This window comes from Dermochelys coriacea, chromosome 14, assembly GCF_009764565.3.
Source record: "Dermochelys coriacea isolate rDerCor1 chromosome 14, rDerCor1.pri.v4, whole genome shotgun sequence".
Classification (NCBI taxonomy): domain Eukaryota; kingdom Metazoa; phylum Chordata; order Testudines; family Dermochelyidae; genus Dermochelys; species Dermochelys coriacea.
The window spans coordinates 38,093,767-38,113,494 of record NC_050081.1 but is presented as its reverse complement, the minus strand read 5'-3'; the positions used below and the strand labels follow the sequence as shown (position 1 = coordinate 38,113,494).

The following is a 19,728-nucleotide window of genomic DNA, read 5'->3' as shown; positions in this document are numbered from 1 at the left end:
GGATGGAAGTAGAGCAGGTGAGCCAGGACTCCTGGGTTCTCTCCCCAGCTGTGGGAGGGGAGGGGAGTGGGGTCCAGTGGTTAGAGCGGGGGGGTGCTGGGAGCCAGGACTCCTGGGCTTTATCCCCAGCTGGGGGAAGGGAGTGGGGTCCAGTGGTTACAGCTGGGAGCCAGGACTCCTGGGTTCTCTCCCCAGCTGTGGGAGGGGAGGGGAGTGGGGTCCAGTGGTTAGAGCAGCGGGGGGAGCTGGGAGCCAGGAGTGCTGGGTTCTCTCCCTAGCCCTGGGAAGGGAGTGGGGTCTAGTGGGTTAGAGCCGGGGAGGGCCAGGACTCCCGGATTCTACCTCCAGCTCTGGACATTGTTTATGACTAATGCAAACAAAACAAGCTGAACTTTGGGCTGTCGGCGGAAGTGTGCGAGGCGGTGACAGCTGCTGGGCTCTTCCTTTCCTCTGGCAGGGCTGTGTATATGTGTGTGCTGGAAATGAAAGCAAAAGCCCCGTGCCCGTGGCTCCGCCTGGCCTGGGGACATTTCAGGGCGCGGGGCTGGGATGGCGTCTGCTCTGGATGTGTCCAGCCTGGCCGAGGATCTGCTCTGCCCCATCTGCCTGTCCCTGTTCCGGGACCCCCGCATGCTGGAGTGTGGACACAGCTTCTGTGCTGCCTGCCTGGAGCCCTGCGTCCCCAAGGGGCAGCGCCGGGGGCTGTGCCCCGAGTGCCGGCGCCCCTTCGCCCTGCGCAGTGTGGCCACCAACTGGGCCCTGTGCAGCCTGGCGGAGAAAGCCCGGCTGCTCAAACTGGATGAGGGGGCCCAGCCGGGCAGAAGAGGGTCTGGATGGTCCACCTGCCCGGAGCACGAGGAGCCCCTCAAACTCTTCTGCACCCGGGACAAGAGGCCCATCTGCGTGATCTGCCGGGACCTGCCCCAGCACCGAGGCCATGACTTCCTGCCCATCAAAAACGCTGTCCAGAAATATCAGGTGAGGACCAGGATGCCTGGGTTCTCTGGGAGGGGAGTGAGGTCTAGCGGTTAGAGTGGGGGGGGTCTGAGAACCAGGACGCCTGGGTTCTCTGAGTGGGGAGCAGGGTCTAGTGGTTAGAGCAGGGGGTCTGGGAGCCAGGACGCCTGGGTTCTCTGGGAGTGGGATCTACTGGGTTGGAAGATAGAGGCTGGACATGAGGACTCCTGGGTTCTATCCCTGGCTCTGGGAGGGAAATTTGGGGTCTAAGTAGGTCAAACTAGGCTGGGGGATGCTCCTGGACTCAGTCCCTAGCACAGCTCCTGTCTCGTTACATCACCTGGGGGGCCGGTTCATTATGGGGGGACTCCTCGCTATGTCACTGGAGAAGGGGTTTCGGAAATCAAGATGAAATTCAATAAAGACACGTGCAATGTACTAAACTCGGAAGGAAAAAAATCAAATGCATGGCTGCAAATCCGGGAACGACAGGCCAGGTGGTTGAGCTGCTGGAAAGGGACTGGGGGCTCCAGTGGCTCCCAAACTGAAGATGAGTCACCAAGGTGATGCGGTTGCAAAAGAGGCTGATAGTCTGGGGAGTATTAACAGGTGTCGTAGGTAAGACGCGGGAGGTCATTGTCCTACTCTATTCGGCACTGGTAAGGCCTCAGCTGCCGTGTTGCATCCAGTTCTGGGTGCTGCACTTTAGGAAAGACATGGACAAACTGGAGAGAGTCCAGAGGGGAGCAACGAAAATGATCAAAGGTTGAGAAAACCTGACCTGTGAGGAAAGGGTAAAAAACCATCGCTGACAGGTGGGTTTCTCTGCTGCCCAGGACAAGCTGAAGGCATCTCTTGTCCCCCTGAAGGACAATCTGAATTCAGCCACTAAGGACCAGTGTTGCCAGCAAGAGAACATAGCAGAGCTGGAGGTATTGCCAAAATCCCCCTTGTATGGTCTCGAGATGGGGTCAGGCTTTAACCCACATTTACAGTGTGGGCTCGCTGTCACCTCCTAGTGGCTGGACCATGCATATAAGCCTAGGAGAGCAATGCCACATATCCTAGTGCAGGGGTGAGCAAACTACAGCCCGCGGGCCACATCCGGCCCGCCAACCAATTTAATCCGGCCCTCGAGCTCCTGCTGGGGAGCAGGGTCTGTGGCTTGCCCTGCTCCAACCGGGGGAGCAGGGTCGGGGTCCACTCCACGCACGCATGCTGTGACTCCCGGAAGCAGTGGCATGTCCCCCCTCCGGCTCCTATGTTTAGGGGAAGCCAGGGGGCTCTGCGTGCTGCCCCTGCCCCATGCGCTGCCCCCGCAATTTCCATTGGCCACGCTGCTGCTTCCGAGAGCTGCTTGAGGTAAGCGCCACCCAGAGCCTGCACCCCTGAGCCTATCCTGTGCTCCAGCCCCCTGCCCCAGCCACCCTCCAAATCTCTTGGTCCCAGCCTATAGCACCCTCCTGCACCCCAAACTCCTCATACCCAGCCCCACCCCAGAGCCAGCACCCCCAGCTGGAGCCCCCCCTACACCTCAACCCCATGGCCCAGCCCGGAATCCCTCTAACACCCTGAAATCCTCATTTCTGGCCCCACCCCAGAGCCTGTACCCCCAGCCAGAGCCCTCCCTCCCTCCCACACCCCAACCCCAATTTCGTGAGCATTCATGGCCCACCGTACAATTTCCATGCCCAGATGTGGCCCTCAGGCCAAAAAGTTTGCCCACTCCTGCTCTAGTGGCTCAAGCACTGGCAAGGAATTCAGTACACCTGGGTTCTATTCCTGGCTCTGCCACTGGATGACCTTGGGCCAGTCATTGCCCCAATCCGTGCCTCAGTTTCTCTACCTGTCAGACAGGGATTATGACACTGACTTCCTTTGGAAACCCCCCTTTTGAAAAATCAGCCTTTCCCACAAGTCTGGTTTTTGACGAGTGCTCATTAATGAAGGGCCAGTAGCCAAGACTCAGGATTACAGAGCAGACCCAGACATTGGCAGAGCCAGGAAAACTTGTCAAGGGCTGCTAGATCTGAGGATGAAAAGTGCTAGGTATTATTATTGTTAGGAGTCAGTGACTGTCCCTAAATTAACAGGGCCTGGCCCGTTAGCTCACCTTCCCTGCCAAACTTTTCCTGATTTAGGAGATTTGTCATGTCCAAACCCTGTTTCACGCACAGTTTCTATTGTTCCGAATTTTTCTATAAAAACCGTTTTATCAAATAAATTCCCATCTCACTCCATTTTCCTGTGCTCACCCTCCCAGCCCCCCTGTGAGGTAAGGAAGTGCAGTTCTCCCCACTGTACAGTTGGGGAAACTGAGGCACCAATCATCCTGCCTCCTGCAAACGCTCTGTCGGTGATGTGTTTTGAACCTCCTGCTGGTTTCTCCACCCTCTGCAGAGCTGTGCCCAGGACCTCTTGGGCTATATCGCCAAGGAGTTTGGGGTTCTCCTGCAGGAGAAGGAGCAGGGCATGAAAGAGACTGTGGGGAGGTTGAAGGAGGAGAACTGGGTGGAGATGGAGGAGAGGCTGAAGAAGTTGGATGAAGAAGTGATCTTTCATAGCGAGACCCTGTCCAGGGCCGGGCGGGGCTGGACACCTCAGATCACACAGTCTTCCTCAGGGTAAGGCGGGATGTCCTCTGCCAGGAGATGGGAACATGGCTGGGAGGCGCTGCATGACAGAGCTGTGGGATGGAAGATTGTGTAATGGGGCTGGGAGCTGGGACTCCTGGGTTCTATCCCCAGCTCTGGGAGAGGAGTGGGGTCTAGTGCGTTAGAGCAGTGGGGCTGGGAGTCAGGACTCCTGGAGTCTCTGGGAGGGGAACAGGCTGTCGAGGCAGAAGCAGGTTAGGGGTGATGGGCAGGTGTATGACATGAGGAACATGCAGAAGAAGGGGTATGGAGGGAAAGTAGCTGGAGACAGTAGTGGCTGGATGAGGCAGGGGTAGGAATTGGAGCTGAGCAGGGGGAGGTGGGAAAGGGCTGTCCCATAGGGCTGGTATCTCACCCACAAGGGGGCATGGAGTGTTACTGTGGTGGGTAGTTCCAGGGGTTAATCCTGTCCCTTTCTTGCTAATCTAGGGCATCAAGGAGCTGATGAGAAGGTGAGTGTGTCCCCGCCCCTCCCCCACTTCTTTTTTAGGGCTACTGTCTTGGTCTGCGTGTTCCTCTCTTTGTGGTACTGACACACACACACAATCACACATGGAGTCACACAGAAATCTGTACACACACACACACACACACACACACACACAATTGCACATGGAGTCACACACACATCTGCCCTCACACACAGAGATCTGTATGTGCGCAGAGAGAGAGATCTGTGTGCACACGCACACGTGGCTGCTGTAGTAGATTTCTCTCTTTGTAGAGTCCGGGTGGATCAGTCAAGCCGCGGTGAGGAGGAGGAGGAGGAAGAGGATGGTGCAAGTGACGAAGGGTCCAGCAGCGATGAAGATGATTGGACTGATGAAGATGAAAATGTGGCTAATGGCGAGGAGGAGGAGGGAGATGAAGATGATGCTAATGGCGAGGAGGAGGAGGGAGATGAAGATGAAGATGGGGATATTGTTGCTGTGGACCCAGCTCTCGAGGAATTCAAGGACTCTCTGGACTTTGAGGCCTGGCAGGAAATGCTGGGGACCATCCAAGCAGGTCAGGCTGCTTTCTCACCCTTGTCCTTGTGATGGATTGTCACCCCCGGACTGCAGTTTGGGAGCCATGGGAACTGCTGTGACCCTAACCATTTAACTGGGCTGGCCCTTCTCATGCAGCTCTGCTGGTGACTCAGCCAGCCACTCCAGGCCCTGTTATCACCCTACACAACAGCAGGTGGTGCCATACACACAACTGAGCTACCTGAGTGCTTTACCTAAGCCACTCAAGGACATTCAGGTGACAAGAGCCAATTTGCCAGCTCCCTGTGTCATGTGTCATGTGAGGTGTTGAGTTGTGGGGGAGTGAAGACCAGTCATGATGCCATGCCCCACCTCATATAGTCTCTCCACACAGCGGGAACCCCTTTGTTTCAAGCTAAATTCCCAGCCTGGTTTATGGCAGAATACAGGCACCAAACTGGAGTTGAGTGTCATGTGGTCTGGTCACATGCCCTTGCTGGGGCATAGCAGCCATTACTCATAGGCTGGCTGAAACGTTTGCAGGAAGGCTAAGTTCTTCTATGATCCATTGTCTTTGTTGATGAGCCATCAGCACTGTCTAGCGTCTTCATTGTTGTACCTGGAAGACTAGTTGTGGGTGTTACCCAGAGTAAGCCCATTTGAAATACAGCTACACAGTCAATATTCATAACTTCAGATACACAAATGATACATGCATACAAATAGGATAATCATATCCAGCAAATAACAACTTTTCATAGACACTTCACATGACACATCTTGTACAAAATACATCATAATTATGTCATAATCATGTCACTATGATGCATATAGGGTGCAGTGTCACAGACCTACCTTTAGGAGACACCATGGGGGAGCCAAGACTCACCCCTGAGGTGGCTGCATCTCAGTGCTGGGCAAGCCATTCCTGTGTGGTGTTGCTGTGCGGCTGTTGCCCAGCTGCCCCACCCCAGAGCTGGCTGCATCTCTGCAAGGTATCAATATTCAACTATTTTTCTTTTCTAGACACAGTTCATGATGGATCTATCATGTGGCACTGATGACCACCTGGGGTGCATCTGTGCAGACGATCCCAGCCCTCGGAGATTCGGATTCAGAGGAAAAGCTGCCATATATTTTGAGGGGAAGATTTGATGGAGAGCGAAGCCACCAGGATCCAGCCTCTCTAGCCTGCCAGTGTGAGAGACAAGCCACGGAAATGTACCCGGATTGCCCAGCAGGCAGGACACCGGCATTTGATTGCATGTTGCATGAGTAGCGGATTTTATTGAGTCTTTGGACGATATTAACCTGGTTACGAGGACATTTTCAAACTGTATGAATCAAATAAACCAGAGCTCAGAACAGAACCCAAGAGTCCTGGCTCTGAGCCCCCCCGCTCTAACCCACTAGCCCCCACTTCCCTCCCAGAGCTGGGGATAGAACACAGGAGTCCTGGCTCCCAGGCTTCATGGCTTGCTGTGGGGAAGTTTCAGGAAGGGGGGGAGAAGGAGTTTGCTCAGTCTGTCCCCCAAAATGACTTCACCATGACCCCCCCCCCCCACATTGTCTGCACAGCCAGGGCAGCTGGCTGAGCCAATCTCAGAGGTGCATAGTCATTTCCAGCAGCCCTGGAGAGGCGATGGTTAAAGGGAGGCATGGTGAAAACAGAGGTGCTGAGTCAGGGCTGGGGGGGCGGGGGGAGGGAAGGCAGGATGCAGGCACCTTGCAGCCACAAGAGGAATCGCTGTGTCAGCAGAGGAGGAGGGTCCTGCTGCAGCTGCAGCCTGGCCACATTGCATTGCAGCCGGCTCCAGTGCCTCCGGGCTTGGGGGCAGAGACAGGGCAGCCCAGTCCCGGGGGAGAAGGGACGTCCTGGCCCAGCAAGGACCCAGCCCCGAGGAGAAGGGACGTCCCGGCCCAGCAGCGTCCCGGCCCTGAGGAGAAGGGACGTCCCACCCCAGCAGTGTCCTGGCCCTGAGGAGAAGGGACGTCCCCATCCTGTGATGGCCTCAGTTAGGGAAGTCTCCAGTTTCACGGAGGATCTGCTCTGCCCCATCTGCCTGTCCCTATTCCGGGACCCCCGCATGCTGGAGTGTGGACACAGTTTCTGCGCCGCCTGCCTGGAGCCCTGTGTCCCCAAGGGACAGCGCCGGGGACTGTGCCCCGAGTGCCGGTGCCCCTTTGCCCTGCGCCGGGTGGCCCTCAACCGGGCCCTGTGCAGCCTGGCGGAGAAAGCCCGGCTGCTCAAACTGGATGAGGGGGCCCAGCCGGGCGGAGGCGGGAGCTGGTATTTCTGCGCAGAGCACGAGGAGCCGCTCAAACTCTTCTGCAGCCAGGACGAGGGGCCCGTGTGCGTGATCTGCCGGGACCTGCCCCAGCACCGCGGCCACGACTTCCTGCCCATCAAAAACGCCGTCCAGAAATATCAGGTGAGGGCCAGGATGCCTGGGTTCTCTGGGAGGGGAGTGGGGTTCAGAGGTTGGGGGGAGGGAGGGGCGGAACCGGGACTCCTGGGTTCTCTAGGCAGGGTCCAGTGGGTTCATTTCTGCCCACCCCAGCCTGCCTCTGGCTGCTTCCCAGCCCAGCCTTTAAGTCTGCCACTTCAAGCCCCAGGTGAACCCAGTGCCCCCATCCCCACGTCGGAGCTTTCTGGGCCCCCCGCCCCAGAGACAAGTGGAGACCCCACATCGGTGCTGATCACTATCAGCCACGTGTCAGTCCTGCCCCCACCCTGCACTTCATCCCTCCCCCTCCCAGGGCTTGTGCTAGTGGACTGATCCACTGCCAAGAGGGGAGTGGACTGACTGACCCATCGTTCACAGGGGGAGGGGGGAAGCAGACTGACTCATTGCTCTCAGGGGGGGAGTGGACTGACCCACTGCTCATGGATAAGAGGGGAGTGGACTGACCCATTGCTCAGAGGGGAAGAGGGGAGAGAGGACTGACCCTCTTGCTCATAGTAGGAAGTGGACTGATCTATTGTCAACAGGAGAGGGTGGGAGTGGACTGACCTATTGTGAGGGGGGTGAGCGCAGTCTGACCCATTGCTCCCAGTGTGGTGGGGGGGGGGTGGACTATGCTGTGGCTGGAACTGTCAGGATCTTTCTGCTCCCTCCTCCCCTACCTGAAAACTCCTCCCGGGTGGGGGAAGGTAGCACATTCCGCCTGCCACCTGCAGCAGCTCTGATTGGCTGCCCGTTCCTGGGAGGCAGGGATTTGGGGAAGGGCAGCCAATGGGAAGGGCTGGGCTGGTCTGAAATTCCCGGGAGGGATCTGGGACTGAAATCCCATTGCTGGGCGGGGAATCTCAATGGGGTGGCAGCAGGTCCCCCCTCCAACCGGTGACCCCGGATCTCTGCTGCCCAGGAACAGCTCAAGGCGTCTCTGCAGCCCCTGCAGGAAGGTCTCAAGAGGCTGGTGCAGAGCCAGTGCCACCAGCAGGAGAACATAACAGAGCTGCAGGTACTAGGCTGGATACCAGGCTAGATGGGCACAAGGGCTTGATCCAGGGAGGGCGGGACTGCTAGGTTCTCTCCCCAGCTCTGGCAGGGGAGTGGGGTCTAGTGGTCAGAGCAGGGAGGGGTGCCTGGGATCCAGGACTCCTGGGTTCTCTCCTCAGCCTGCAATGGGCCTTGGTGTAGAACAGGGGAGGGCAAACTACGGCCTGCTGGCCATATCAAGCCCATCAGGGCTTTCAATCCGGCTCGTGGGATTGCCAGCCCCATGGTGCAATGGGGCTAAGTCAGGGTCCCTGCCTGCCCAGGCCCTGCGCTGCTCCAGGAATTGGCTGGCACTGCATCCCTGCGGCCCCTGTGGGAGGGGCAGAGCAGCGGGCCCTGTATGCTGCCCTCGTCTGCAGGCACCGCCTCCCAGAGCTTCCATTGGCTGGGAATGGGAAACTGCGGCCAATGGGAGCTCTGGGGGTGGTACCCACAAGCGAGGTCGGCGCACAGCAGAGCTGCCTGCCCAACCCCACCCCCAGGAGCCACTGCTGGATATGCTGGCCACTTCCGGGAGCTGCACGGGGCCAGGGCAGACAGGGAGCCTGCCTTAGCCCCGTTGCACTCTGCTGCCACCCCGGAGCCGCTTGTGGTGCCTACACCCTGAACCCCTCCTGCACCCCGCACCCTAACCCCCCTGCCCTGAGTCCCCTAACCCCCTGCCGCACCGCTACTGCACCCCAAACCCCTGTCCTGAGCCCCCGCCACACCCCGAACCCCTCCTGCCCCCAACCCCGTGCCCTGAGCCCCCAACCCTCTGCCCTGAGTCCCTGCTGCACCCTGCAAACCTCCTCCTCCCCAACTCCATGCCCTGAACCCCCTCCTGCACCCCACTCCCTGACCTGAGCCCCCAACACCTTGCCCTGAGTCCCCTCCTGCACCCGAACCCCTTGCCCTGAGCCTCTTCCTGCAGACCACACCCCGCGTTTCCTCCCACACCCCAACCCCCTGCCCCAGCCCTACATTCATGGCCCTGCATACAATTTCTCCACCCAGATGTGGCTCTCAGGCCAAAAAGTTTGCCCATCCCTGGTGCAGAAGTAGGTCTGGTGCCTGATGGATCAGACACCCACTGAGGTCTCCATCCTGTCCCCCCACACTCTTGCCTCACCTAGAGCTGCTCCGACTCCCTGTTGGACCACATCTCGGGGGAGTTTGAGAAGATGCACCAGCTGCTGAGTCTGCGGGAGCTGGGCCTGAAGGAGGCGCTGGAGCAGCAGCGGAAGAAGAACCTGGTGCAGATGGAGGAGAAGCTCCAGGAGCTGAATGGGAAAGTGGCCTCGTGGACCGAGACCCTCTCCAGGGTACGCGTGGGGCTGGAGCGCAAGGACAATATTGGCTTCCTCAAGGTGAGGGGAAAGGGCCAGACCTTGGCTGGGGGAGGGTTGGGAGGGGACAGGGAAGGCTGGAGGGGGGCAGAACTGGGGCAGAGCTAGCCTGGGGGGTAGGATAGGTCTTTGCAGGGGGCAGGGGAGAAGAGCTGGGGTATGGGTGCCCGCAGAGATGGGTCAATGCGGGTTGATAGGACTGAAAGGGAACAGAGATGGGGACCAAAACTTGGTCCAGGGAGGAAACAAGGGTCCTGTTGACTGGGGTGAAGCCGCAGTTATGGGGCTGCAAAACAGAGTTTCTCCCATAGACAGAGGTGGGGGGAGGCGGAGGTAGCTCCTTCGGGTGTTGACTCATTTCCATCCCTTTTCTCCTCTCATCCAGGATGCCAAGGAGCTGATGGAGAGGTGAGTATCTTTGGGTTTGTCCCCCCACTCAAAATTTCCATGAGAAAGTTTGAGTTCATAGGTCACCTGCAGGGTTCAATCCAGGGTCCACCAGACATAGGAGGAGGGGCCGCTACCGTGTGAGCAACAGGAGCGACTCCATCTAGCTGGTCGCAGGGATAAGCTGTTCTCTCACATGGACCAGCACACCCTGAACTCTACCACTTGAGCTCCAGGAGTAGCACCCTTACCTGGCAGCCATAGTAGGTTACTATCCTCTCATGAGCACACAGCGAACTCTGAGCTCTACCACTTGACATATGGGAGTACCACCATAAACTAGTAGCTGTAGTAGGCTTTTGTCTTCTGCAGGCCAGCTGATCACACACATGCCAGACATTACACCTGAGCTAAAGCAGTAACTCCGCTCGCTGGCGGCGGTACATAGGCCAGTACCCTCATGATGCCATTGGTTGACAGTGGTCGGTAGGCCGTTATCCTTGTGACCCCATTGTCTGGCAGTGGTGGGTAGGCTGTTCCCTTCATCACCCCATTGGCTGGCGGTGGTAGGCCGTTATCCTCGAAAACCACAGTAGGGCCACTCACGTCAACCCTCAAGCTTTTCCACAGGGTCCGTGAGGGGCAGCGAGCCCAGGGGAAGGAGGCGGAGAAGCTGGATGAGGTGGGGGCGGAAGAGGAATTGAGAACCAGTGATGACGACACCGACGAATGTGAGAAAGAGGAGGAAGGGGAAGAGGATGAGGAAGATGAGGAACCTGAGGTGGAAGAGGAGGAAGACGAGGAGGGGGCCGAGGAAGAAGAGGCTAAGGAAGAGGAAGACGATGGGGTGGTTCCTGTGGACCTGAACCTCGGGGAGTTTAAGGGACCCCTGCAGTTCTATGCTTGGAAGGAGCTACTGGGGATAGTCCACCCAGGTGAGGTGACCATACTCGGGCTCTGTGCTGTGGGGAGCGGGGCGGGAGATCAGGAGGGGGTGCTGGGGGCCGAGGAAGAAGAGGCTAAGAAAGAGGAATATGATGGGGTGGTGCCATTCCCATGGTATTGATTTACATGCCCCCAGATGCATCCCACACTCTGCTCCCTGCAGCACAGTGCCCCCTAGCCCTGCAGTGGGGTATTGGGGTCAGCACTGGCTGTGAGGGGAAAGCTCCCCCTACCGAACCCTTTACTATGCTCCCTGTAACACAGTGCTCCCATAGGGCCAGCATTGACTTGGGGGAGAATATATCTCTTTACTTGATGGGGAATCCCCTTCCCCTGCTGCCAGTACAGGGCATATGAAACACAGCCCAGCCATTAACCCCTTCCTTTCCCTCTCTCTTCCTGCAGTGCCAGCCTGCATCACCCTGGACTGCCACTCGGCCCACCCCAGCCTGGTCCTCATCGAGGAAGCCACCGGTGTGAAGTTCAGCCCGGGCCGGCGGTTCTGGCGCCGTAAGCCCCAGCGCTTCACGGCCAGCCCCTGTGTGGTGGGGCGGGAGGGCTGCACGGGCGGCCGGCTCTACTGGGAGGTGCGGGTGGGTGACAGCCCCAACTGGGTGGTGGGTGCTGCCCGGAGGTCCGTGAAACGCAAGAAGCGTGTCCGCTTCCGGGCCAGGGAAGGGGTGTGGGCCATCGAGCGGCGAGGGGGGCAGTACTGGGCTCTGACAGACCCCTGCCTCACCCTGTCCGTCTGTGGGAGGCTGGAGAAGGTGGGGGTGTATCTGGACTTCGAAGGCGGCCAGTTGTCCTTCTACAACAGCTCCAGCTTGAGCCATCTGCACACCTTCCAGGACTCCTTCACGGAGGAGTTAGTTCCCTTCCTGAGCACCCAGTCCAGCGAGCCCCTCTCCATGTGGGACCTGGAGCTCTGACGCCCTTAGAGGGGAGAAGCCCCATCACCCTGGGCCAGCCAATCCCCCGACCCTGGGGCCTGATCGGAGCTATCTTGGTGCCATGGCCAAGTTGCCCCACATCACCCTCTGCTGATGTGCCTGAGCCCTACACCTGGATGGATTCTTCTCTATTCAGTTCTTGAGACCCGGGTAGTCTTGGCTTATCCACCAATGACAGGGGGCTAGTTAACAGCCGGATCAGTGATGATGGCTTCAGGGACCCTTCCCTAGAACAAGCCAAGATCCCACCACCTTGTTTTATCCAATCCAACAGCCATGGGATTCGAACCTGCAACCTAGAGGCAAAGGCAATGGAGTTACTCCCTTTACACTAAGGTAAATCCATTGAAGTTCATGGATTTACTCCTCAGATACATGAGCATACCTGGAATAATTCCACTGGACTAACTGGAGTTACTCTGGATTTGTACCAGTAGAACACTGGTGCAGTCAGCAGAGTTACTTTGCAGTCACACCAACATAAATCCGATGTGGTTTTTGGACTGGCTCCTCAATTACACCCCAGTGTAAACCTGGAGTAACCCTATTGGCCTTTCTGGAGTTATTCCTCAATTACATCCCAAAAAATCCATTGAACTAAATCCATCAGTTTATTACTCAGTTACGCTGATGGGAACCTGGAGTAATTCAACGGAGCCAACCTCTCTTACTCTGGGTTTACAAAACGTAAATCTAGTGAAACTGCTGGACTTACTTTGCTTTACGCTAGCATACTTCGAAAGTACACGCGGCTGGCTGAAGTGGAGTCATTCTGGGTTTACACTGGGGTCACTGAGGTCAGACTTCAGCCCTGATTCCATTGACTCTGGAGGGGTCATTCTGGATGTACACATCAGACTCTGGATTCCTAATTATATAGGTTCAAATCCCATATAGGATTATGCATCTTCTCTCCTTCCCTGGGGGAGAAATTGATTTTTCTGGCCTCGGACCAGCTGAGCATGTCAGATGCGTAAGGCTACGAATCCGTGACTTCCAGAGACCTCCGTGACATGGGGGCTCCCCAAGCTGCCCAGCCCCTGCAGGAAGTGGGGGACCCCCCCCCAGCTCCCAGCCCTACAGGCAGCAGGAGGACCCTGGCAGCTGCTCAGCTGCTGTGGATGGCGATCCCCCCCCATCAGCTCCTACTTACCATGGGAGGTGGGGGACCCTCCAACTCCCAACCCCTGCAGGAGGAGAGGGACCCCACAGTTCCCAGTTGCTGTGGGTGGTGGGGGACCTCCACCAGCTCCCAGCTCCACAGGTGGCCCCTCCCCAGCTCCCAGCCACTGGGCAGGGAGGGCGGGGGCCGCAGCTCCCAGCTGTTGCATAAAATGGGGCAGGGTGCTGGACCTTCCTCCCTCCCCATTTTGTCAGGGATGTTTTTAGTCAAAGTCAGGGACAGATCACGGCTTCTGTGAATTTTTGTTTATGGCCCGTGACCTGTCCCTGACTTTTCCTAAAAATATCCATGACAAAATCGTAGCCTTACGGATAAGCCGTTGCAGACCGCTGACTTGGCCCTCTGAGTGAGTTGTGAGGTTCCCAGGGGAAACGGGTCTCCCGCCATCTCTTGGCAATGAACGTTGAAGATGAGCTGGGCTGGAAGGCAAAGGTGCCAGATGGTCCCTTGGTGCGACCGGGTGGAGCTCGGTTGAATCCAGCACTGACTTGCACCACTTGGGGCTCTGGCTCCATGGGCCCCAATGGATCGAGGTCCGATTGACACCGGCTGTGGATCTAGCCCAGGGAGGGCTGCCTCTGTGCACTCTTGACCTCGCAGATTGCCTGAGGTACAGATGTGGGAACGTCTCTTCCCAGGAAGTCAGGGCCAAGTGAAGCCTTCGGGTAAGTGGCTCGAACTCCGTTGAATCAAGGGTAGTTCGCCATCAGCCGGGAATTTGGCCTGGAATCTGTCATATGTTGCAACACGTAGCAAGACATACCCACGTGGCCTAAGGCGAAATGAACAAAGAGACACTGGCACCTTGTGTTAGTTTCCCATCAGCCTGGTTTCTTGGCAAATAGGTCGTGTCAGACAAACTCAGTATTGCGGTTTTTTTTATGAGCTCCCCAGTTAGGTAAATAAAGATTACTGTGTTGACATCGAACACTCAAAGGAAAGCTGACATCACTTATGGAAGGCATTTGACTTAGCCCTGCACGACAGCCTGACTCAAGAATTAGCCCTAGGCAAAAACCAATGCAGCCCACATCCAATGGCTTCAAAACTGGCTTGCTGATAGATCCCCAAAAGTAATTTTTGCTGGGAATTGTCGTCTAATGGGGTTGTTTCTAGTGGGGTCCCCCAGGGACCAATGCTAGGTAATATCTGTGTCAACTGAGCTGGAAAACCCCCCATAAACCAGGGGTGGGCAAACTACAGCCTGGGATGCAGGGTTGGGGCCGCACCACACGACTCCCGGAAGCCACAGGATGGCCCCGCTCCAATGGCCCCCTCCAGCACGCCAATGGGAGCTGCATGGGCAGTGCCTGAGGGCAGGAGCCGGGGAAGGGACATGCTGCTGCTTCCAGGAGCCGCTTGAGGTAAGTGCCGCTGGGAACCTGCACCCTTGAGTCTCTCCCCACGCCCCAACCCCCTGCCCCAGCCCTGATCCCCCTCCCTCCCTCTGAACTCCTCGATCCCAGCCTGAAGCCCCCTCCTGCACCCCAAACGCCTCATCCCCAGCCCCACCCCTGAGCCCGCACCCCCAGCCGGGGCCCTCCGCACCCTCCCCTCCTCTCCCCACCCCACTCCCCTACCCTAGCCCAGAGCCCCCTCCCACACCCTGAACTCCTCATTTCTGGCCCCACCGTGGAGCCCGCATCCCCAACCAGAGCCCTCCCCCCCCACACCCCAACCCCAATTCTGTGAGCATTCATGGCCCCCTATTACAATTTCTATTCACATATGTGGCCCTCGGGCCAAACAGTTTGCCCACCCCTGGGCTAGATTGTAGCTCACCCCCCCAACTCTGATTCCCTCCAGTGGGGGGCACCCCCCTCCCCCCCACACAGCAGGTCTGATTCCCTCCAGTGGGGGGCACCCCCCTCCCCCCCACACAGCAGGTCTGGGGTGGGGATCCCAGCAGTGGGAGAGGTGGGAGATGTGGGGAGCACAGGGCAGGGTGGGGATATCGGTGATGGGAGAGGGGGGAGATGTGGGGAGCACAGGGCAGGGTGGTGATATCGGTGATGGGAGAGGGGGGAGATGTGGGGAGCACAGGGCGGGGTGGGATCCCAGCAGTGGGAGATGTGTGGGGTACAGGGTGGGGTGGGGATCCTGGCAGTGGGAGATGTGGGAGATGTGGGGAGCACAGGGCAGGGTGGGGATATCGGTGATGGGAGAGGGGGGAGATGTGGGGAGCACAGGGCAGGGTGGTGATATCGGTGATGGGAGAGGGGGGAGATGTGGGGAGCACAGGGCGGGGTGGGATCCCAGCAGTGGGAGATGTGTGGGGTACAGGGTGGGGTGGGGATCCTGGCAGTGGGAGATGTGGGGAGCACAGGGCGGGGTGGGGATCCCAGAAGTGGGAGAGGTGGGAGATGTGGGGAGCACAGGGCAGGGTGGGGATATCGGTGATGGGAGAGGGGGGGAGATGTGGGGAGCACAGGGCGGGGTGGGATCCCAGCAGTGGGAGATGTGGGGAGCACAGGGCGGGGTGGGGATCCCGGTGGCGGGAGATGGGGGAGATGTGGGGAGCGCAGGGTGGGGATCCCAGCAGTGGGAGATGTGGGAGGTGCAGGCTGGAATGGAGATCCCGGCAGTGGGAGCAGGGGGTAGGCAGACAGATTCCAGTATCCGAGAGAGCTGGTGAGTTTTAGGGCAACTGGGTTTAGAGGTGGGGGAGGGGGACAGGTTTGCTTTAACTTCTGTAGGTGAAAGATTTAGGGGAGTCGCCCAGTTAGGAGCCTGCCTCGGTTTCCCCACTGGCCTCCGCTCAACGGTCACTATTTTCTGTAATTGTAGCGCTCAATGGCTTGGCAGATTAAGGCGACCAGCTCCCAATATTCCTCGAAGGAGATGAGCTGGTTGTTGTCTGTATCCATCTTCTTCAACAGGTCCTTCCCTGCCTCTTTGCTCTGCACTTCCTGAAACACCAGGGAGACAAGGCAAAGCCTCAGTGGGGGAAGCAGCTGGCCAGTGAAGGGTGCGACTGGTGGGGCAGTGGCGGAGGGATGGCCCCTGCTGGAGGGAATCACACCTGCTACATGGGTGTGTGTGTGTGTGTGTGTGTGTGTGTTGCTGAGCTAAAGCTAGAGGCCGAAGTGGATAAAGGAAGGGTGAATTAAGAATTAAGGGGCATCATCAGAGCTGGTGGCAGGAAAAGGGGAGCCCAGGGCCGGGGTAGCAGGGGCTGCAGGTCGGGACTGAGGGGCATCGGCAGAGCTGGGTGTGGGGGAGATCCCAGGGCTGGGACAGCAGCCGGGGGCTACAGGTCGGGTTCGAGAGGCACCACCAGAGCCCCCTTTGCCAGCAGTGAGCAGTTGGCATCTGCTGGTGCCTTGGGGTGCGAGTACCCGGGTCTCACCTTGAGCTGATGGCTCAGCTCATTGCTGAGCAACTTCTGGAAAGCCGCATGGTCCAGAGCCTTGGCTCCGCCTTTGTCCTTGGCGTATTTGTAGAAGGTGCCCACGATGGCATGGAGGCCTTTCTCCAGCTCAGAGTCTTTCCCAGCCATCTCGGCCGGCTTCCTTCCACCTGCAAAGCAAAGGCAGATGCCACCTTTCGGGTCCCACTAGCCCCAGAGATCTCAGCCAGGTGCCCATGTCTTGGCCTTGCTGGGGAATATCTGCTTGGGCAACATCGCCTATTGCTGGAGACAGCCAGACCCGCTCAAGTGTAGGATAGATTAGATTAGATTAGATAGAGGGGGTGTCTGCGGATAGATAGATAGATAGATAGATAAATAATCAGTGGTTCACAGTCAAGCTGGAAGGTCATATTGAGCGAAGTCCCGCAGGGATCTGTTCTGGGTCTGGTTCTGTTCAATATCTTCATAAATGACATGGATAATGGCACAGAGAGCACACTTGTAAAATTTGTGGATGATACCAAGCTGGGAGGGGTTGCAACTGCTTTGGAGGATGGGATTAAAATTCAAAATGATCTGGACAAACTGGAAAAATGGTCTGAAATTCAATGAGGAGAAATGCAAAGTATTCCACTTGGGAAAACGGGAAATGACTGCCTAAGAAGGAGGACTGCGGAGAGGGATCTGGGGGTCATAGTGGACCACAGGCTAAATATGAGTCAATAGTGTAACACTATTGCAAAAAAAGAGAACATCATTCTGGGATGTATTAGCAGGAGTGTTGTAAGCAAGACACGAGAAGTAATTCTTCCGCTCTACTCTGTGCTGATAAGGCCTCAGCTGGAGTATTGTGTCCAGTTCTGGGCGCCACATTTCAGGAAAGATATGGACAAATTGGAGAAAGTCCAGAGAAGAGCAACAAAAATGATGAAAGGTCTAGAAAACATGACCTCTGAGGGAAGATTGAAAACACTGGGTTTGTTTAGTCTGGAGAAGAGAAGACCGAGGGGGGACATGAGAACATTTTTCAAGTATGTAAAAGGTTGTTGTAAAGAGGAAGGTGATAAATTGTTCTCCTTAACGTGTGAGGCTAGGACAAAAAGCAGTGGGCTTAAATTGCAGCAAGGGAGGTTTAGGTTGGACATGAGGAGAAACTTTCTTCCTGGGATAAATTGCCTAGGGAGGTTGTGGAATCTCTGTCACTGGAGATTTTTAAGAGCAGGTTAGACAAACACTTGGCAGGGATGGGCTAGGTAATGCTTAGTCCTGCCTCAGTGCAGGGGACCTGGGCTAGACGATCTCTCTCGTCTACATTTCTACAACTCTATGGTCACTCAGTCAAGTATTTGGAGCTGTGCACAGGAAGTGAGGAGATCAGCTGCCCTTTCGCTAGCTTTTTCTCCACTCTTCTGAAAATCTCCAGGCTCTTTAAAAAGATGGATTAAATAATCCTCAAAGGGGCCGTGCGCTGCGTTGGACTGGTGGGCACAATAACAGGGCACCGAGGGCTTGGGTTGAGCTGAGATTAGGACCCATCTCTCCAGCCTCCTCCAAGTCCTGTGCTCCAACCACCCGGGCCCTCCCCTGTCCCTGAGCTAGGAATAGAAACTAGGAAGTCCTGGCTCCCAGCCCTGCTGCTTTAATCCCTTAGACCCCACTCCCCGAGCTGGGGATAGAACCCAAAAGTCCTGGCTCCCAGCCTCCCCCGCTTGAACCCCCTAATTATTGCATCTTCTTACTCTAAGAGTCTGTCCAACCCCCAAACTGAGGGGCAGGGGGGAAACCTACCTCCACAGGATGACAGCCCACCCCTTCGTTCTCTTCTCTCTCTGTCCGGCCCTGCACCGGGGCAGTCAGTTAATGTCGCCTTGCATCTGGCTCTCATTCAAGTCCAGCCTCTCGTTAGGCAACCAGTCCCACGTCCATGGAAAACCCCTCCCCATCTCCTGAGCCCAGGCGCTGGACGATTGCTGGCGTCTTTCCCAGCCGGAGATAACACCAGTGCTGACTCGTTAAGAGCGTACACGCACCTGGGGAGCCGGAGTTTGAACTTTGCTTGCCCCAGCACAGGGCTCTACCCTTCCCCCCAACAGAGCGTCCCATGGCAGGGGGGCCTTTGGCGCTGCCACTAGGGGGCGCCACGCAGGACGTTCGGAAGGAGGCTTTGAACCCTGTGCCTTGCAGGCTGCTGACTCACAGGGCTCTGCTCATGTCAGTGAACAGAGGAGCCCCCCTTGCACTGCAGCAGTAGAAAGTTCCCGGGGGGCTCCCGGTGGCCACCGCTCGCTTCTCCTTCCAGCCGCTGGGGACTCATTGTGCCTTTGTTCGCTAGGTGAAGGAGCCCTCAGCTAGCAGAGATGCTCTCCCCCTGTAGGACCAGAGAGCCTCTCCCCCGCAGGGAGCTGTAGACCATGATCAAGCCACCGCTTAACCTTCTCTTGGGTCATCCAAGCAGACTGAGTGCCTCCATCTTCCAGACCTCGAATCATTCTTCATAGAATCATAAACATGTCGGGCTAGAAGGGCCCTTGAGACATCACCCTTTAACTTTTCCCCCTAAGTCAGGTTTTCTCCACCTGTGATCATTTTCATTGCGTCGCTCTGGACTCTCTCCGACTTGGCCACCTCTTTCCTAGAGGGTGACGTCCAGAACAGGACATTGTTGGGAGCGTGAGCCCAGGGAACAGAGTCACAAGTCTACCCACTTTAGGCTTCATCAAATGTTGCCTTTATTTCCACAATTCCACACAGGATTATTGTACACCATGGTGGAGTAGCCGTGCTGGGCCCAGGCTATTAGACAGATGAGGTGGGGGGAGGCCATATCTTTTATTGGACACCAACAGAAGATGACCTCCCACACCTGGTCTCTCAGACAGAATTATTGTCGTGTCTGGACCTACTCTGATGCCAGATGAATAATGACAGACAAGGTGAAATAGGTAAATCGGCCTGTTACCACATTCTGGGACACGGAGAAACCTTTCCACCTTCTATGACAGTCATGGCCTCGCAGGATCTCATGGGTCTGCTTCTTCGGTCCCATCCTTCAGTGTCCGGTCTGGTGCTTCGCCAGTTTTGGGCCCATATTCCCTTGGATTCTTGTGCCATTTCACATTCCCCATTGTCCAGCTTTTCTCCTATTAGCATTTAGCACAGGACACACTGATTTTCACATAGCCCATGGAATACATATATACAAGTTTCAGTTATCTAACGTCTACCATTTTCTGGACCAAGTTGTCCCAGGTGCCCTGTTTCTCAGCCTTCCCAGAAAAGGGGTTTTTATTTATTATTATGTTTGTGTGCCTGTTACTTCCATCTTCCAGCATGACACATTGCTCATCACAACAGCACTAATAGCATCGTAAATCAGCAATTTGATATCAAAGAAGAATTGGCAAAAACGCTCAGGTGTTTCCTTATCTCTACTCAATCCCTTATCAAAAAAGGAACAATCAAATCTCTTCCTTCCTTATAATTCAGCAAACCTTCATT

At 56.6% G+C, this 19,728-nt stretch overlaps 2 protein-coding genes across 3 annotated transcripts; one reads left to right on the top strand and one right to left on the bottom strand.

The window, feature by feature from the left end:
* Window positions 1–317: 317 nt before the first annotated feature.
* Window positions 318–11,674, top strand: LOC119842662 (zinc-binding protein A33-like). Its single transcript, XM_038371053.2, has 7 exons — window positions 318–858; window positions 6,895–7,014; window positions 7,952–8,047; window positions 9,201–9,434; window positions 9,799–9,821; window positions 10,431–10,735; window positions 11,151–11,674. The coding sequence occupies exons 1-7, from the start codon at window positions 550–552 to the stop codon at window positions 11,672–11,674; spliced, it is 1,611 nt and encodes a 536-aa protein (XP_038226981.2). The 5' UTR covers window positions 318–549.
* Window positions 11,325–18,144, bottom strand: LOC119842533 (ictacalcin-like). 2 transcript variants are annotated; one of them, XM_038370795.2, is made up of 4 exons: window positions 18,019–18,144; window positions 16,228–16,397; window positions 15,613–15,787; window positions 11,325–13,650 (listed from the first exon to the last, which is right to left on the bottom strand). In XM_038370795.2, exons 1-3 carry the CDS (start codon window positions 18,113–18,115, stop codon window positions 15,647–15,649), a joined length of 408 nt encoding a protein of 135 aa, XP_038226723.1. In that variant the 5' UTR covers window positions 18,116–18,144; the 3' UTR covers window positions 11,325–13,650; window positions 15,613–15,646. The 2 variants fall into 2 exon arrangements, with proteins under 2 accessions (XP_038226723.1, XP_043353087.1); XM_043497152.1 differs by lacking the exon at window positions 11,325–13,650 and having other exon boundaries at window positions 13,689–15,787.
* Window positions 18,145–19,728: the final 1,584 nt, after the last annotated feature.